The following is a 14,660-nucleotide window of genomic DNA, read 5'->3' on the forward strand; positions in this document are numbered from 1 at the left end:
GGCTTGCAAGAAAAAGGCAAATAAAAATATAATACGTTAAAAGGGTATGGGAAAACAAATAAGTCTTTGGTGCTAAAAGATCCAGAATGTTGGCACTTTCTGGGAGGATGTTCTACACATGGGATGTCTGAGAAAGCTCTCTAGGGGGCACCTGGTGGAGACTCCAGTAACAGGCACAACACAAAAGCAATGGGATCAGGTGTTCCTTCAGGCAACTGAGCCCTAAGCTGTTGGGACTGAGTTCCACGTTATAGGTTCCTACCCTAAACATTACTGACTCCAGGCTTCTGTTACTGTATGTATTTTACCCAGGCCCTCTCAGAGATAGAGAGAGGCCTGGGCCACGTAAAATTTGTAAGGACCTCCTGGTATATGAAAAAAAAAAAAAAAAAAAAAGAAATGCCATCAAATGGTTGTATTCGGAATGTGACAAATGAGTACTTTTAGCACAAAAAGATACAATGCAATCAAAGCTTTTTCCCATGCAAAGCCATCAGTTATTCTAGAAAAAATATAGTTCCTTTGCAATGTCATAGTTTACATTAAGCATAAAAGGGCCATTCAAAGCATCTTCTCCCACAGTTGACCGATAGTAATTCTTGACCTGTTATAGCACACTGAAATGTAAGAACCTCCGTTAGTGTGAGAGCCATGCCAAATGGCCCTCCTGCCACCCACTCCCCCTTGTGATAGGCCCTGGTTTACAACAGTTGTGCTGTTCCTCGATTTCGCAACTGTAAGAAATACTTTACAGATAAATAAGAGACACTGATGGACAACTGCTCTTCACTTGTGCATCCCACCCTAGGCTTCTTGTGAGGAAGGGTGGGATATAAATCATCGCCCACATCTCAGCATATCCTGAAACAAGGTGATGTGTATGAGAAGCATGAACAGAACAAACAAATGATGAATAAGGAGCTGATGACAAATTAAATCAGTAAAGTGAGGTGCCCCCTCAGCAATGTGACCCCCTGGTATCCATTACCAGTGGAATATGAACTGTGACATCTCCTGATCAGGGTTGAGATAGCATAAATAAACATGCTGGTTTAATTTCACCCTGTTCCAAAAGTGCCAGGTCCTTAAATGGAGTCAGAACTTGCATTTACATGCAGTCCCTTGATGAAAATAACCATCGCATCGCTGAATCTATTCTTATATATTCATTATTTAAGAGATAAATGGAATACTTTACTACTTACTGTAAATCGTGGCTGGCACTGATTCTTGCATAGCTCCCTTGCTGACAAGCTCCCCATTCCTTACATTTTCCCCCTCCAAACCCATGTCTGATTCTCCTGTTCATTGCAGCAGCTGTTGTTGCCATGCTGTTCATCCTGTTGCTATGATTTGCAACGTTTGTGTATTTGCTTGACTGTGATCGTCTCAAATGAACAGTAATAACATTCATTCCATGTGTACCCCTTTCTCAGGTAATATCTTCCATTTTATAAAGAAGCAAGCGCCATTTAGCCAACAAAAACACAGAACACTTCTCTTGTAAAAGTTACAATGCACACGATAGGCAAAGTGAATAATCATGCCATACTGCTACCTTACATAACTTCACCTTGAAAATGGGAAATGGTGACTTTCCACAGAGAAATGAAATATTTGATGCATCCAATATTAATGGATTTTTGGGACAGTTTTAAGATGTGATAGTGGATAAATCAGTCTGAGAAAAACAGGGGGAATGCTGGGTACAAATCAGTGGTACTCCTTTATGCAATGAGAGTCTCTTCCTACATCTCAGCACCTGGACTTTTAACTCAAAGGAAAAACATACTCCTTCTCTGGCGCTCATGTGAATTAAGCAGGTACAATGATTGCATTGTATCTTTTTTGTGTTAAAAGTGTTCATTTGTCACTTTCAGAATATAACCATTTTTGTAACCCTGTTTGGGCATTTAATTTTGGAACAGGAACAGAACATTCCACTTACAGCCTTTTCTTAGTATTTGATGATATAGAAATGGTACACATATAAATATATACAATTGCTAACTGGATGTGCACATGAATCTTACCCTTATTTACTTGGGAGTAAGTTCCACAGCAAGCCAAATTCTCAAATGAACATTTGTAAAACTGCAGCCATAGAAGGTATATCATGAAACATAAATATCAGGTTTTACTTTATATGAAGAATCCAGGCAATAGGCTCACCATGAGCTGAGAGCTACAATAAGCATGGGAGTAAGTAGGATAAGTTTAAATTATATAAAAATATAATGATGAAAAGAAGTTTCTATGTGACAATTACAACTTTCAGAGTGGTTCTGTCCTAGTCCAAGTCACATTCTAGAGCAGACCTTTAAACTGTGCAGCAAATCTTACCCTTCTTCACCCTACAGAAATGGCTTTCCTTCAGTTAAATAGTTTTCCTGCTCAAGAACCTTTCCATGATTTGAAGAACAGACAAGTCAGCAAGTGAATTATGTGTTTCACATCAACCTCTTTCAGGCAGTTCATATTTGTATACAGAAGGGTGGTCCAATTTTTTGTACCTCGAGGGCCACATGAGGACTTTGACACAGAACCTGGGGGACTGCACAATGAATTACATTTCCATATCATAAATTGTTTGCAATATATTTATTTCATCTAATATACACAATTAATATATTTAATTAGCCATTAATTAAACCATTTAATTAATTGGATGAAGAAGAACACTTTGTGGGCCCGTGATCTCTCCAGCCACTCCTTCCTTCTTTCAGATGGCGGGCTGAGCCTCTAGCACAGACCTGGGCATTGTATGGCCTGCAGGCCACATCCGGCCCAATGGCTGATCCTGACTGGCCCGCATGAGGTCACTGGCAAATTAAAAGTCAATGCAAATATATATCGTCGTAATATAGATGCAAGCAATACAACTGCACTGCTTTTATTTTGAAGGATCTGCTAAATTGAATTGAATTGATTGCTTTTCATGTAATGTTAATGTTTTTGTGAATATTCATAAATAGTGTTGTTCTGTGCTCCACATCTTCATTGTATCATTGTAATTTTTCATTTACTGTTTTTATAGAGATATATATTGAGCAGAGCTGTAAGTGTATTGGTCTGGCCCTTAGCAACTGTCAACGTTTCTCATGTGGCCCCATAGGAAAATTAATTGCCCACCCTGCTCTAGCACTTGAGCCAACAAATGCTCCCCAGTTTGCCTGCCTGCTCCTGCTGACAAGTGCAAAGGCGCTCACCTTTGCGCTCAACAGCTGGAAGGGGTGTGGGAAATTCAAATACCGAAAATGAAACAAATAAAATATGTATGATAAGATAGGTGCAGAACTTTGAGGAAGCAATATTCTTCCACCAATGGGAAATCTTATGGATGAAAGATATAACATTTACAGCTAGCCAAGTACTAAGAGAAAATTGGTACAAGATGTTCTTTTGTTGGTATGTTACTCTGAAAGATGTTGAGAAAATTAACAAGCATTATAAAGGTAAGTGGTGGAAATACAAGGTAGTGGGTGGGACTTTTACCATATGTGGTGGATGTGCTGTAATGTTAAAAAAGGGAAAGAAATATATGCTGAAACACAGATAATTCTGAAAATTAACTTTCCTATGAACGGTAAGAATATGCTGTTGAGTGTTGTGCCAGAAATGCTTCCAAGAAATATGGAAGAATTATTTAAATATATAACAGCAACTAGAGTTATAATTGCAACAAAATGGAAAACAGAAGACTGCCAACTAGTGAAGAAAAAATTAAATTAGGGGACTATACAGTAATGGCAAAATTTACCTGCTATATAAATAGAAGACTGGCCAAAGAATTTAATGATAAATGGAAAACTTACTATGCAAATTTTACTTAGCAATTCAGAGGAATTGTTTTGCATTTCCTCTTTTTCCCTTCTTTTCTTTTTGCAATATATAACTAGCCACCCTAGTCTGAAACAAGACCTGTTAACAATTAATATATTTTAAAACATAAAATATAAACCAAATGTTGTTAATCTGAGAGGAAAATAAAACAAAATAGATCATATGTAGATTGTATATTAACATTACATTGAATTAGATTGACAATTGCCCTGATATTTCTGACTTTGAAGGGATAAGGGCAAGCCAAATATGGGTGTTACATTATCTATATGTATTATTTAAGTTATATGCATGAATAAATATTACTTTTATTTCAAAGATGAGGTGCAGAATAAAGTTTAATTTGAGTAAAGTCTCTTTAGCAACAGACTCTCTCCTGATTACTACTATTTTTATTGTTTTATTATTTCTGGGTGAATGAAAGTGCCACCGAGCATGTACAGAAGGCATTTATTGCATTACAGTATAGTCCGAAGTGCTCGATTCCACCTAATTCTGGAAGCTAAACAGAGCCAGGCCTTGCTTAAATCTGGATGGGTGACTTAAACGTTGTGAACTGCCCAGACAGCTTTGGCCACAAGCAGTACAGACATGTAGTAATAATAAGCATTAACCTTCTTATTATTCATTTAGGATTGGAGGGAATGCAAGGCTTCCAAGTGAAAAGGTGTATCATCCAAATAGGCTAAACTTTTCCTTTTCGGTCTCTTTGTTTTACCAGATTATATGCATGTTTACCTGGGAACAAAACCCCACTGGAATTAACTCCCATGCATGGCTGGCCATAGAAAAAATATTGTCCTCGGAGTGGAGCACTTCCTGTAGGCACCTACCGACAGCCAGTTTTGCAGTATTACCGAATCGTTGTAGCTGGTCCAGAATTGCCCAACCCAGCTAAGGAAAGCCCTGTTCTGATGTTTGAGCAAACGACAGCAAACTGGTATGTGGTTTTGGGGTTGGAATACTTGAAAGTCAATGGATGAAAGTTCAACTTGTAGAACTTCGCACTGAAGGCTCTGTGCAATCCTTTGTTTACTGAGACGTGAGTTCCAAAGAACCCAGTGGGTTGTTCCCGGGTGCAGGGCTGCAGCCGCAGCGCTTTTCCTCATCGCATGAACACTAAACAACGAAGCGTAGTTTGGCGCCTACTTCAGCTTTAAGGCCGAGCCTGCTCTCATGGAAATGTGCCAAAGACTGCAGCCTTAAAAGTAAATAAATAATCCATTGCTTCCGATTAAAGTTTTCTTTACACGGAGGACAATGGGCCTTACTGCCGGGGAAACATGCTGACGTCGAAGCCGAAAGTCTCCCTTGCGTTACTCTTTTAACTGGTCCCGCAAATTCGTGCGTTTCCCTTTTAAGACACATTCTTGGCACGCGCGATGGGAGCTTTTGGAGGCCTTTTGCCACTCTGTAACTTGGAGCACTGAAGACGTGGTGTGAGAGTCGGAACCGCGTGAGTATTGATTAGGTGATCGGCGGATTTCTGTGCAATCGGACAAACGAGGATCGGGGAAGAAGCCCGCTGCGAGCGCCCCTTGAGCAGGAGCATTTGCGCTGCAGGAGCGGGCTAGTCAATAGCACCCCGGCGAGCCCCCGGAGCGTCTGTCGCAGGTCATATACGCACTTAAAACTTTTAGCTCAGGCGTGCTTTAGCTTCCCTTCACCCCCATATAGTCGCGGGTTCTCGTTGTATGTTCTCGTTGAGAAAATGTTCAGCCGCTAATTTCCTGTGGCGCAGATATTAAAGGAGGACAGGACATGAAATGAAAACCTAGATGGAAGAATTCGTTGGTGCAGACTGTGTAAATCTTAGGCAGCTTTTCTCCTGCTGGAGACCTCCAGAGGGTTTGGACTTCGGCACCCGTTAGCTCTAGCTAGTATGATCAAAGGTCAGGAATGCTGGGAGTTGATTAACAATGTCCAAGACTATCTGAAAAGCAAAAATCTGGGCAAGGTGGTATAAGGAACTGTTGTACACAGACAAATTCTGTAGTACAGTGTAATTCTACTATTAGGATTGGAAAAGCAAATCGTATGTTTTAAGAAGGTCTTTCCTAATATTATATTGGAACTCTAAGCTCAGCAATGAATGTGGAACGGACACCCTGTGGCGGTTGTAGTTTGCAACCACAAAGCAAGAGCAGTGTATACAGTTGGACACTGCTTTGTTTCATTGCTCACTGGAATTCTCAACACAAGTCCTTTTCGGGGGCTGTGGCAGGGACCTCAAAATCAAACTTGTTCCAGTCCCCTTGACTCTGGATGGAAAGTTTCTTGCAGACATTCCATTTGGTTTACCTGAGATTATTTCGTATTCTTGGTTCCTTCCCACTCTCTTCTACCACTGGAGACCCATGTCTCCAAAAATGCTACTTTTCAATTCTGTTATCTGAAAAAGGGAAAGGGCTGCTCCAAGGGAAAAGGGCTCCAAGTTGCAGCTTTTCATAACTAATTAAATATTAATTACAATTAACTGCAAACATGATTCCTTAGCTGTTTTTGTTGATATGGTGTCCTGCTTGTTCTCTGAAATGATACACAGTACTCTATTTTGTGGTAGGGACAACGAAGTTACTTTGCTATGCATCGGCAAAAGAGCATGCCTTGAAATCATCAACTGGCATTCTTTCCAAGGAGTGCTTCTGATGTTGATTTTTAAAAATAAATTAAAATAGTATTTTTTGATTCTAGATTAAGAGAAACAGATCAGGAGGGTCATGAATACAAGGTATTCATATCTGGACCTTCTAAATTTTTGTGAATTAAGCAGAGAGATAAAAGTGTCATCTGTAAGCAGCTGTTAAGGTTGCATAAAAACCTTGGAAGCTTTCAAAACTCCAGATTCAGGAGGCCTGCTTTAATTAACTGATCAATTAAAATAATATGATAAGCTCTGCATATTTGAATGTGTTATATTTCACAGAACCTGTGAAAACTGTTATTAAAAATGGCATGTATTTCCATGTAATGGGTAGCATATATGCAGTTCCCATTTTAGTATCATATATCAGCAGAAATAGAACTTGCATAATCCAAAGGTGAGTGCCTGGTCTTTACATAGCAACATAATGCTTTCAAAAGGTTGTGTCTCTAAATGCTACATGACACTTAGTATTGCTAATGGACCAGAGTTTGCTTTCCTGTCACTTTTGCTCCTCCTTAAAACTAGTTGGTGGGATTGCAAAGATCCTGTGCCACCAATGGATATATTCAATTTATCTTTTTTAAACTGAAGATTTCACTTACAGTGATGTGTTCTCAAAGTATCAGATTTACAATAAACACACATGTGATAGCCAGAATGCCATGTGAAGTCTGAGGAGATGGTGTTTTACCTTGGAACATGGTTATAACAACCCAACCAGATAAATTGATCCAGGAGATTTCCATTCTACTTGAATCTCCAGCACAGTACAGCAAGGATGGATTGGGCTGCTAATGGTATAGTATCTGAAATCCACAAAGTAATGGTAACTGACAGAAGTTTTTCCCATTTGCAGGTATTTGTAGAAGCAGTGGTCTCTCTTATTAACATTGGGAAAGCCAGTCATTTTAATGGAATTTACATGTGGCTAGGTCTGGTTAGGACACAATCCTTTGAGCTCCAATACATATAATAGCTCCGTACATAATTCTGTGTATTAGTTTCCAAACAATACCAGAAAAATGAAAATTCTCCAAAACATCTAGAAACTGAGCAACAAATGCCATCAAAAAAGCAAAATATTGAAATTGGTGCAGCATGGCTCTGAGGCAGCTCCCATCAAGCTGTGTCTTCCGTTCCTGGCCCCCCTGGAAGCACTGGTGTATCTCCCACAAATACGATGCCAACCGAGGAAGAGGTGGTGGAGCACAGCTAGCCCCTGCACCAGTTCACAGCAAGCAGGATGCTCCTCCCACCCCCTAACAGCAGGAAATAACCCACAGACCTGCACCAGCCCACAAACGGTTGGTTGAAAACCATTACCCTATGCCAGTGTGATATACTAGTTAATGGTGCTGTATGGGAAGGAGATCTGAGTTTGTTTGTTTGTTTGTTTATTTATTTAAGATATTTCTAACCCATTCTTTGCCCAAGCCTCAGGACAGCTTACAAAAAATCTATCAGTAATATAAAACTCAGTTAAAACATCCAATAAAAGCAATTTTACAACCAACAATAACAATTCAAAAATAAAGGAAGAAAGAGAAAGAAATGCAACTGTATAAAATATAATTGATTTGTTAATATTATTAATGTAGGTATTAAATTGATGGGCAAATAAAAAGGTTGGAATCCCACATTCGGCCATTAATTCCACTGGGTGACTTTGGGCCTGTCACTGTCTCTTAGTCTAACCTTGCTCTCAGAGTTCTTGTTTTCAGGTGGAATATAAATGCAGAGTGATGATAATAATTTCAAGGAAATGTTATTCTGTGCTTGTGTACCTTGTATACACAAGAAAGCTAGGTAGGGTGGACAGGGGAAAATGCTTACTAGTACCAGTCAGCAGCTGAATGGATCACACATGAGGCTTCGGTTGCTAGGCAACATGTTGCAGTATCATTTTGAACAAGGGTGGCGGGGGGGGATGACACATGACTGTTGTTGCCCCTCCTGCCCCCAAATGCCTCTCACACCTGATTTTAGGACATATGTTTTCCCCACTTTGTGTGCTTTTTCCAATCTGTTCTTCATTTCTGTCCCTGCCAAGCTATGACCCATCAACATACCTGCAAGTATTAGAGACTGAGAGAAAATACCATGCCCTAATGAATGTTCTTAGCCAAAACTCCAAAAGCTGAGTTTTCTGTATTTTCATGTGCCAACGATGTGCAGAGGGAGCATCCAACACTGATAGGTGCTTAATTTTCATCCCTCCTCCTTTTGATTTGGTGCATTTCACCTAACTTTTACCTAAACTTGTCCATGTTGAACACTTTCTATTTTACAGGGAAACTGATTTCCACTTGTGCAGGATTTCAGCTCAAGGGCTAATGAATATACAAAGAGTGGTGTTGAATTCACGCCCTGGTATGTTTCTACTTGTCAGTGAGCAATGATGACTTTGGGGTGTGTGTTATGTTTGTATAATATGGAAAATGCAGGAAGGAGCCAGATTTATGCAATAATCTTTGATGATAATATTAAAAGCTTGTGGTAATACCTTTTCTGCAAATCTTCCGTAAAACATACACAGCAGGCAGTCTTCTTACACCAGATGTGTTGGTGAGAATTATTTTTTGCTGTTTATCCAGTTCTGTTCCTACACAAGTAGTCTCTTTTCTAAGAATAGTATCATCTGGGAAGCATTAAAAAGAAGTGGCTGAAAGAATAAATGGCTGTTGTGAGTGGTGTCACTTGTATATGCATTTTGATTTGTAGCAATGACTAAACATAATGGTTTAGCAGTAAAACTGAAGAATGGACCCCCTGGACTGAAGAATTTATCTAGGCTCATAATCTAGTTTCAGGGCAAGAAGATGGGAGATAATCTATCCTGGGACCAAGGGCCTGAGCTATTCCTATAGGATGACGAAAAATGCAGTTCGTGGTTGGAGTGAGCAACAGGGCAGGCAGGATGTGGTAAAATGAAGAAACACACTGGTTGGATGGAAGGTCCTAGAGATGCAACAGAAGGAGGTAGGGAGGAATTGGATCAGGTAGGCATCAAGATCTAGATCTTGCAGAAAGGAGATGCTGAAGGAAGACATTTGACACTTTTGCAGGAGTTTGGTCATTGGTCTGTGAGCTGTCTGAGTTCAGATGTGGCAAATCAAAATCTCTGATTTAGCTATTGCACTCCCAGATTGAGAGAGAAACCACTTCAGTTTAAACTCATAATCTGACTAATTGTAGGTGTCAATGGAGTTCCTGTTGTGGAAAACTTCCGTGTGGAGGAGGCTACCCTACCAGATAAAATAGCTGAGGGTCAAGTCAAAGTTCATACACTTTATCTGTCTGTGGACCCCTATATGGTAAGTGGATATGTGTTTGCAGTAATACCTGAAAAGTTGGTAAAGAGCAGTTGGCTAGCCATACCTTCTAATGTGAAATTAATAAGTAACCCAGTTCAATATTGGCTTAGGGCTTCTGTCCTGCTTATATTTGAGGATACTTTGTCCTGCACAGATGTTGCTGGTCATCATCTGAGATCTGGAGCCTGTATGTACAATAAACCTGTGCATAAACATCCAAGTTTTCTCTTTAATTTCTTAAATGTGGCTCAATTGTGTTCACAAACTTGAGCATAAAAAACCAGTTTGGTAACCACAGCATCCGTTTCTGAAGTAGACATACGAGGGCTCAAATCAGTACTATCATATGTAATTGGTTCATGCTTCAGTTGGTACAAAATAGAGCAGCCAGGCTATTGACTGGCAGACATGATCATATAATGCCGGTCCTGTGCCATCTACATTGGGTACCAATTGAAGTCTGGGTTTATTGTCAAGGTGCTGACAATGACATACAAAGCCCTAAGCAGCTTAGGGCCTGGTTATCCAAAGGAACTCCTCCTCTCATATATGCCTGTCAAGTCCTTAAGGTCTTCTACACAGGTCTTTCTTTGAGAGCCTCCTAGAAGGAAGTGAGGAGGGCTGTTACAAGGAGAAGGATCTTCTCAGTGGTGGCAACTTGTTTGTGGAATATGTTCCCCAGATTGGCTCATCTGGCACTGACGCTTTATTCTTCTCAGTGCCAGACCAAAACCCTTTTCTTTAACCAGTATTGTAATTGTTGATATTAATATATATTTGGCTTAATCCTGTTTTAATCAATTGTTGTAAATTGCTTCTAAGTTCTTAAAATTAAAATATAGTTTAATAATTATAAAAACAATAAAACATTGGGGTCACACATAAAATGCAAGGAATACAGTGTGATGTTTCTACATGGAGCTCAAATATAGGTACAGAATTACATGAAATGTGGTTTCTCCAATATACTTCATGTAAGAAAGTTACAGGGAATATTTTAGAGTCGCCCACTTTCTCGCTGTCCTATAAATTAAAGCTTATGCTTGCATGGGCTGATGTGTAAAGGACGTGCACTGATAAATATTGAAATGTGGTCTGAAGGCACATAAGGCTTCCACCATGTGGTAGCTTAGCAGGTCTGGGACTGGCTTGAGCTTGGAAGAGAGACCACCTGGGAACCACATGTATCCACCTTGAGTTCCACAATGGGGGAAAGGTGGGATATACATATAATACCTTAATAAGTACGGAGTTCTGACATTGTGCTTGGCTATAGAAGAGTGTCTCAGGACAGGATTGCTGAATATAGTTCTTTATAGATAATTCATCAGAGTAGAGAAGTCCAAATTATTTCACTATTTCGTAACCAGGAACAGTATAGAATTTTCTTCAGTGCTATAAAACTGATTCCAGAATGTATATATTATTATACGAGTATCTTATATATTATTAAAAAATGTATATTATATTGTTACTCTGGAAAAATTAAAATATTCTGTTGTGGAGAGGAGGGAGGAAACAAACATTTCTACAAATGACACAATGTTGTTTTTGACAGATGTTCAAAGTAAGTACAGTAGTCTTCCGAAATTTGTGGGGGTTATGTTCCTAAAGCACCCGCGAATTGTGAAAAACCACGGATTTGGTGCCGATGATGGGTGCCGGCCGCCAAGGCAGTGCGGGTGGGAGACGTGGGCCGGGCAGGGATGAGCCCACACAGAGATTGTTTTCTCCAAGCGAATCCAAACTTGGAGGAAATGATCGCCTTGCGAGTAAGCTGCCGCACGGCAAGGCACTGGCCGCAAACGCTGAACTGCAACTTCACGGGAGTATACTGTATATATTATAATGTTTTAAAGGATTGTTTCACTAGAAATTTTCATTTTCAGAGGTGTCGTATGAATGAAGACACTGGTTCTGAGTACCTCGAGCCCTGGAAATTGTCTGAAGTCATCACTGGTGGAGGAATTGGTTCTGTGGAGGAAAGTAAAGATGTACATTTTGCTGCAGGAGACTTTGTAACTTCCTTCACCTGGCCCTGGCAGACAAAGGCCATTCTAGATGGAAAGCAACTTGAGAAGGTATCGCTATGCATGTTAATAGAAATATCTTGATAACTGTTCCTTTTCATCCTGGATGAAATAGATAATATGGATGGTTTATAGCTGGGGTAGGCATCTTGTGGCTCTCCAGATATTTCGACTTACAGCTCCCGTGACTTAAAAATATTGGCTATACTGGCTTGAGCTGATCGGAGTTGTCAGACAAACCATCTGGGCAGCCACAAGTTGCCCTTCCCTTCTCTGGAGCTTTGGAAATGGCTTTTCCAAGCCAGACTGTTGGTCCTTCTAGCTTGGTATCTACACTGGCAATGGCTCTTCAGGGTTTTAGGCAGAGTTTTGCTTAGTTGTACATATAGATGCCAAGGGCTGAATCTGGGGCCCTTTGCATGCAAAACATGAGCTCCACTGCTGAGCTACAGATGTTCTTATGAGACATTTAAAGCAACTTGTTCCCTCCTTGAAAATTCTTGTCCCTCTGAGTGCAACTTATTGTACACTACCTTGGGTTGCACCTTTAAAGGTGTCCTAGAATAAATGCTAAATAAAACAAATAATTGATATATGAGAGTATCATCTTGCAGGGGGTCCATGTGCTCAGAGCAGTGTGTGGACCTGTCCTCTTGTAGGCCTGCTGCTGGGTGCACAGCATCATAGAAAGGCCATTCACTCCTTGGCAGGGTCTTCCATATTTCCCATATAAGGGAAACTTCCTGTATAAGCTTGCTCTGCTGTGCTTGGGTTCCCACGGCATAATTGCTTTTCCATTATGCCAGGATCTGGGGGAGAGCAAACCTCTGGCTTGTTTGTAGGGGAAGCATGATATGGCTTCCCGTATTCTATGAGGCAACTTTGCATGTGGCAAGCCCTGAAGCAATGTACCCTAAGAGCATACAAGTTGCTTCTTGATTTTAAAACTGCTAAGAACTGTTGGAAACCACCCAGAGAGCTTCAGATACTGGGTGGTATAATAATAATATTATTAATAATAAAAATTGAAATGTTCCGGATAATGCAGGATTTCCAAAAGTGAGAAATTGGGGATGAGGTTGTAGCAGGCGGAGGGCTATTGTGGAGGCAATCTGGAGGCAATTGCTTGATGTTCTGCAGTGCTATAAATCTGCCTGAAATGACATAGATGAGGCAAATGATCTGAGTGGATTCTGATGGGTTGATAATGCTTACTGCAAGGTATATTTCTATCTTCTAAAACCATGTGTCTCTGTTCAGATTGACCCACAGCTTGTGGATGGACACCTTTCCCATTTTCTGGGTGCAGCTGGCTTGACTGGGCTAACAGCTTTGCTAGGAATAAGAGAGAAAGGACATGTGTCTCCAGGCGCTAGTCAAACCATGGTGGTCAGTGGGGCTGCTGGAGCCTGCGGCTCTCTGGCTGGTCAGGTAAGGAGCTGGAAGAGGAGTGAACAAAGGCATCTTAAATTGTGCCTTTTGAGATGAGTCATTTTAGCTGCTGGCACAGTGGTTTGATTACTTTGATCTCTGCAGCCCAAGATTCTCTGATGTGGGAGCCCCACAGTGCCGCTCCTTCCTGCGTCACTGAGTAAGGCAGGAAGCTCTGCACTACGCAGACGGACCCCACACTGAGGCCTTTTCCATTGCCGGTGCCAACCCGTGGGGAATGAGGCTGAGAAGGCCTGTGGCATGGCCTCATTCCAGGGGGCCCCAGGCTTCTCATATTACCGCAGTGGTGCTAGGTGGAGAACTGCTGTAGTAGCTGTCACATAAAAAACCCCAGCCAAATCTTTAGGGTTCATTAAAAATATCTTTATTGCCTGCATTTTTGCAACTTACTACCAACTTACTAGCCATACCCAAATCTTAATAACAGAAAACCTGTAAATAATCAGGTCCAGGAATCTCCACCGAGTGGTGAGTTTGTGTTCCTAACACGATGCAAGTGGGCTCAGTGCCTTTTGCCCTTCGTGCAGTGCAAAGCTAAGCCAGACACTGCCACTCCTTCTTGAGCTCAGAACCAGAGAGGAGAGGCGGGACCAAAACAGATCCAGGGCTTTCTCTCACCTGCATGCTGGGAAGGTCCCACCCCTGTTCAGGGTTGGAGGAAACCTGTGACATGCCACACCTGCCAGATGCTCATGGAACACTTGCTGAGGTGAGCTTGGTGAGTGAAGCTGAGGATTCTGAGGCAGAAAAGAATGGAGCACATGCCTGCACTGATCCCCTAATACCAATTCCTGTCGACAAGTGGGACCAATAGCTTGCAGAAGTAAGATACAGCATTTCTGGGGCAACTAAAAACAGTCTTAAGATGTTACTCTCTGGAGCTGGGCAAGTCATATAAAGCAGCTCTACCAGTCTGTCCCTATTGAAAAACTAGCATTTCCTCTCATTTCAGGGCTTCCCCTGGGAAGCACTAATCTGCTGTGCAAGCCTTAGCTCCTACTTGTGCAGTGAAATTGGCAGGAGCACCACTGGCACAACAGAAGTGGCAGGGCGCAAAAGAATCAGTGGAGGCATTAAGCATCCCGTTGAGGTCTGCCTCTGCTTTAAATCCATCTTGCAGACAGGGAGCGAATGTGAGAAATAAAGGCCAAGTGTGGCTGGTGAGATACTTAGGGGAGCATATGGGGCTGCAGGCTTGTAACCTGGTTGATACTGCATGGAAGTGCTGGTTTATGTGGGTCACAGCAGTTCTTTCTGAAACACGTCACAGCCACTGTGGGTCTGTTCCCATGAGGCAGGGTGGAATTAGTGGTTTAAGCAATTAGCATCTTGAGGTGCCACCATGTTAAATCAGTATCTCCGTGTGATACCAGC

At 41.2% G+C, this 14,660-nt stretch overlaps 1 protein-coding gene across 7 annotated transcripts in view; it reads left to right on the top strand.

Annotated features, from left to right (window-relative positions):
- The first annotated feature begins 4,718 nt into the window (after positions 1-4,718).
- PTGR2 (prostaglandin reductase 2) overlaps positions 4,719-14,660 on the top strand; it is a 41,517-nt gene continuing 31,575 nt past the window's right edge. Inside the window, exons 1-6 of one of the 7 annotated variants that reach the window (XM_044435783.1) lie at positions 4,984-5,299; positions 8,781-8,860; positions 9,295-9,469; positions 9,686-9,804; positions 11,694-11,885; positions 13,095-13,265. In XM_044435783.1, the coding sequence (XP_044291718.1) occupies positions 9,418-9,469; positions 9,686-9,804; positions 11,694-11,885; positions 13,095-13,265 (534 nt within the window). In that variant the 5' untranslated portion in view covers positions 4,984-5,299; positions 8,781-8,860; positions 9,295-9,417. The other 6 variants (XM_044435780.1, XM_044435781.1, XM_044435784.1 and 3 more) reach the window with 6 other exon arrangements.

This window comes from Varanus komodoensis, unplaced genomic scaffold, assembly GCF_004798865.1.
Source record: "Varanus komodoensis strain SLA01 unplaced genomic scaffold, ASM479886v1 scaffold3, whole genome shotgun sequence".
In the NCBI taxonomy this organism is placed as follows: Eukaryota; Metazoa; Chordata; class Lepidosauria; order Squamata; family Varanidae; genus Varanus; species Varanus komodoensis.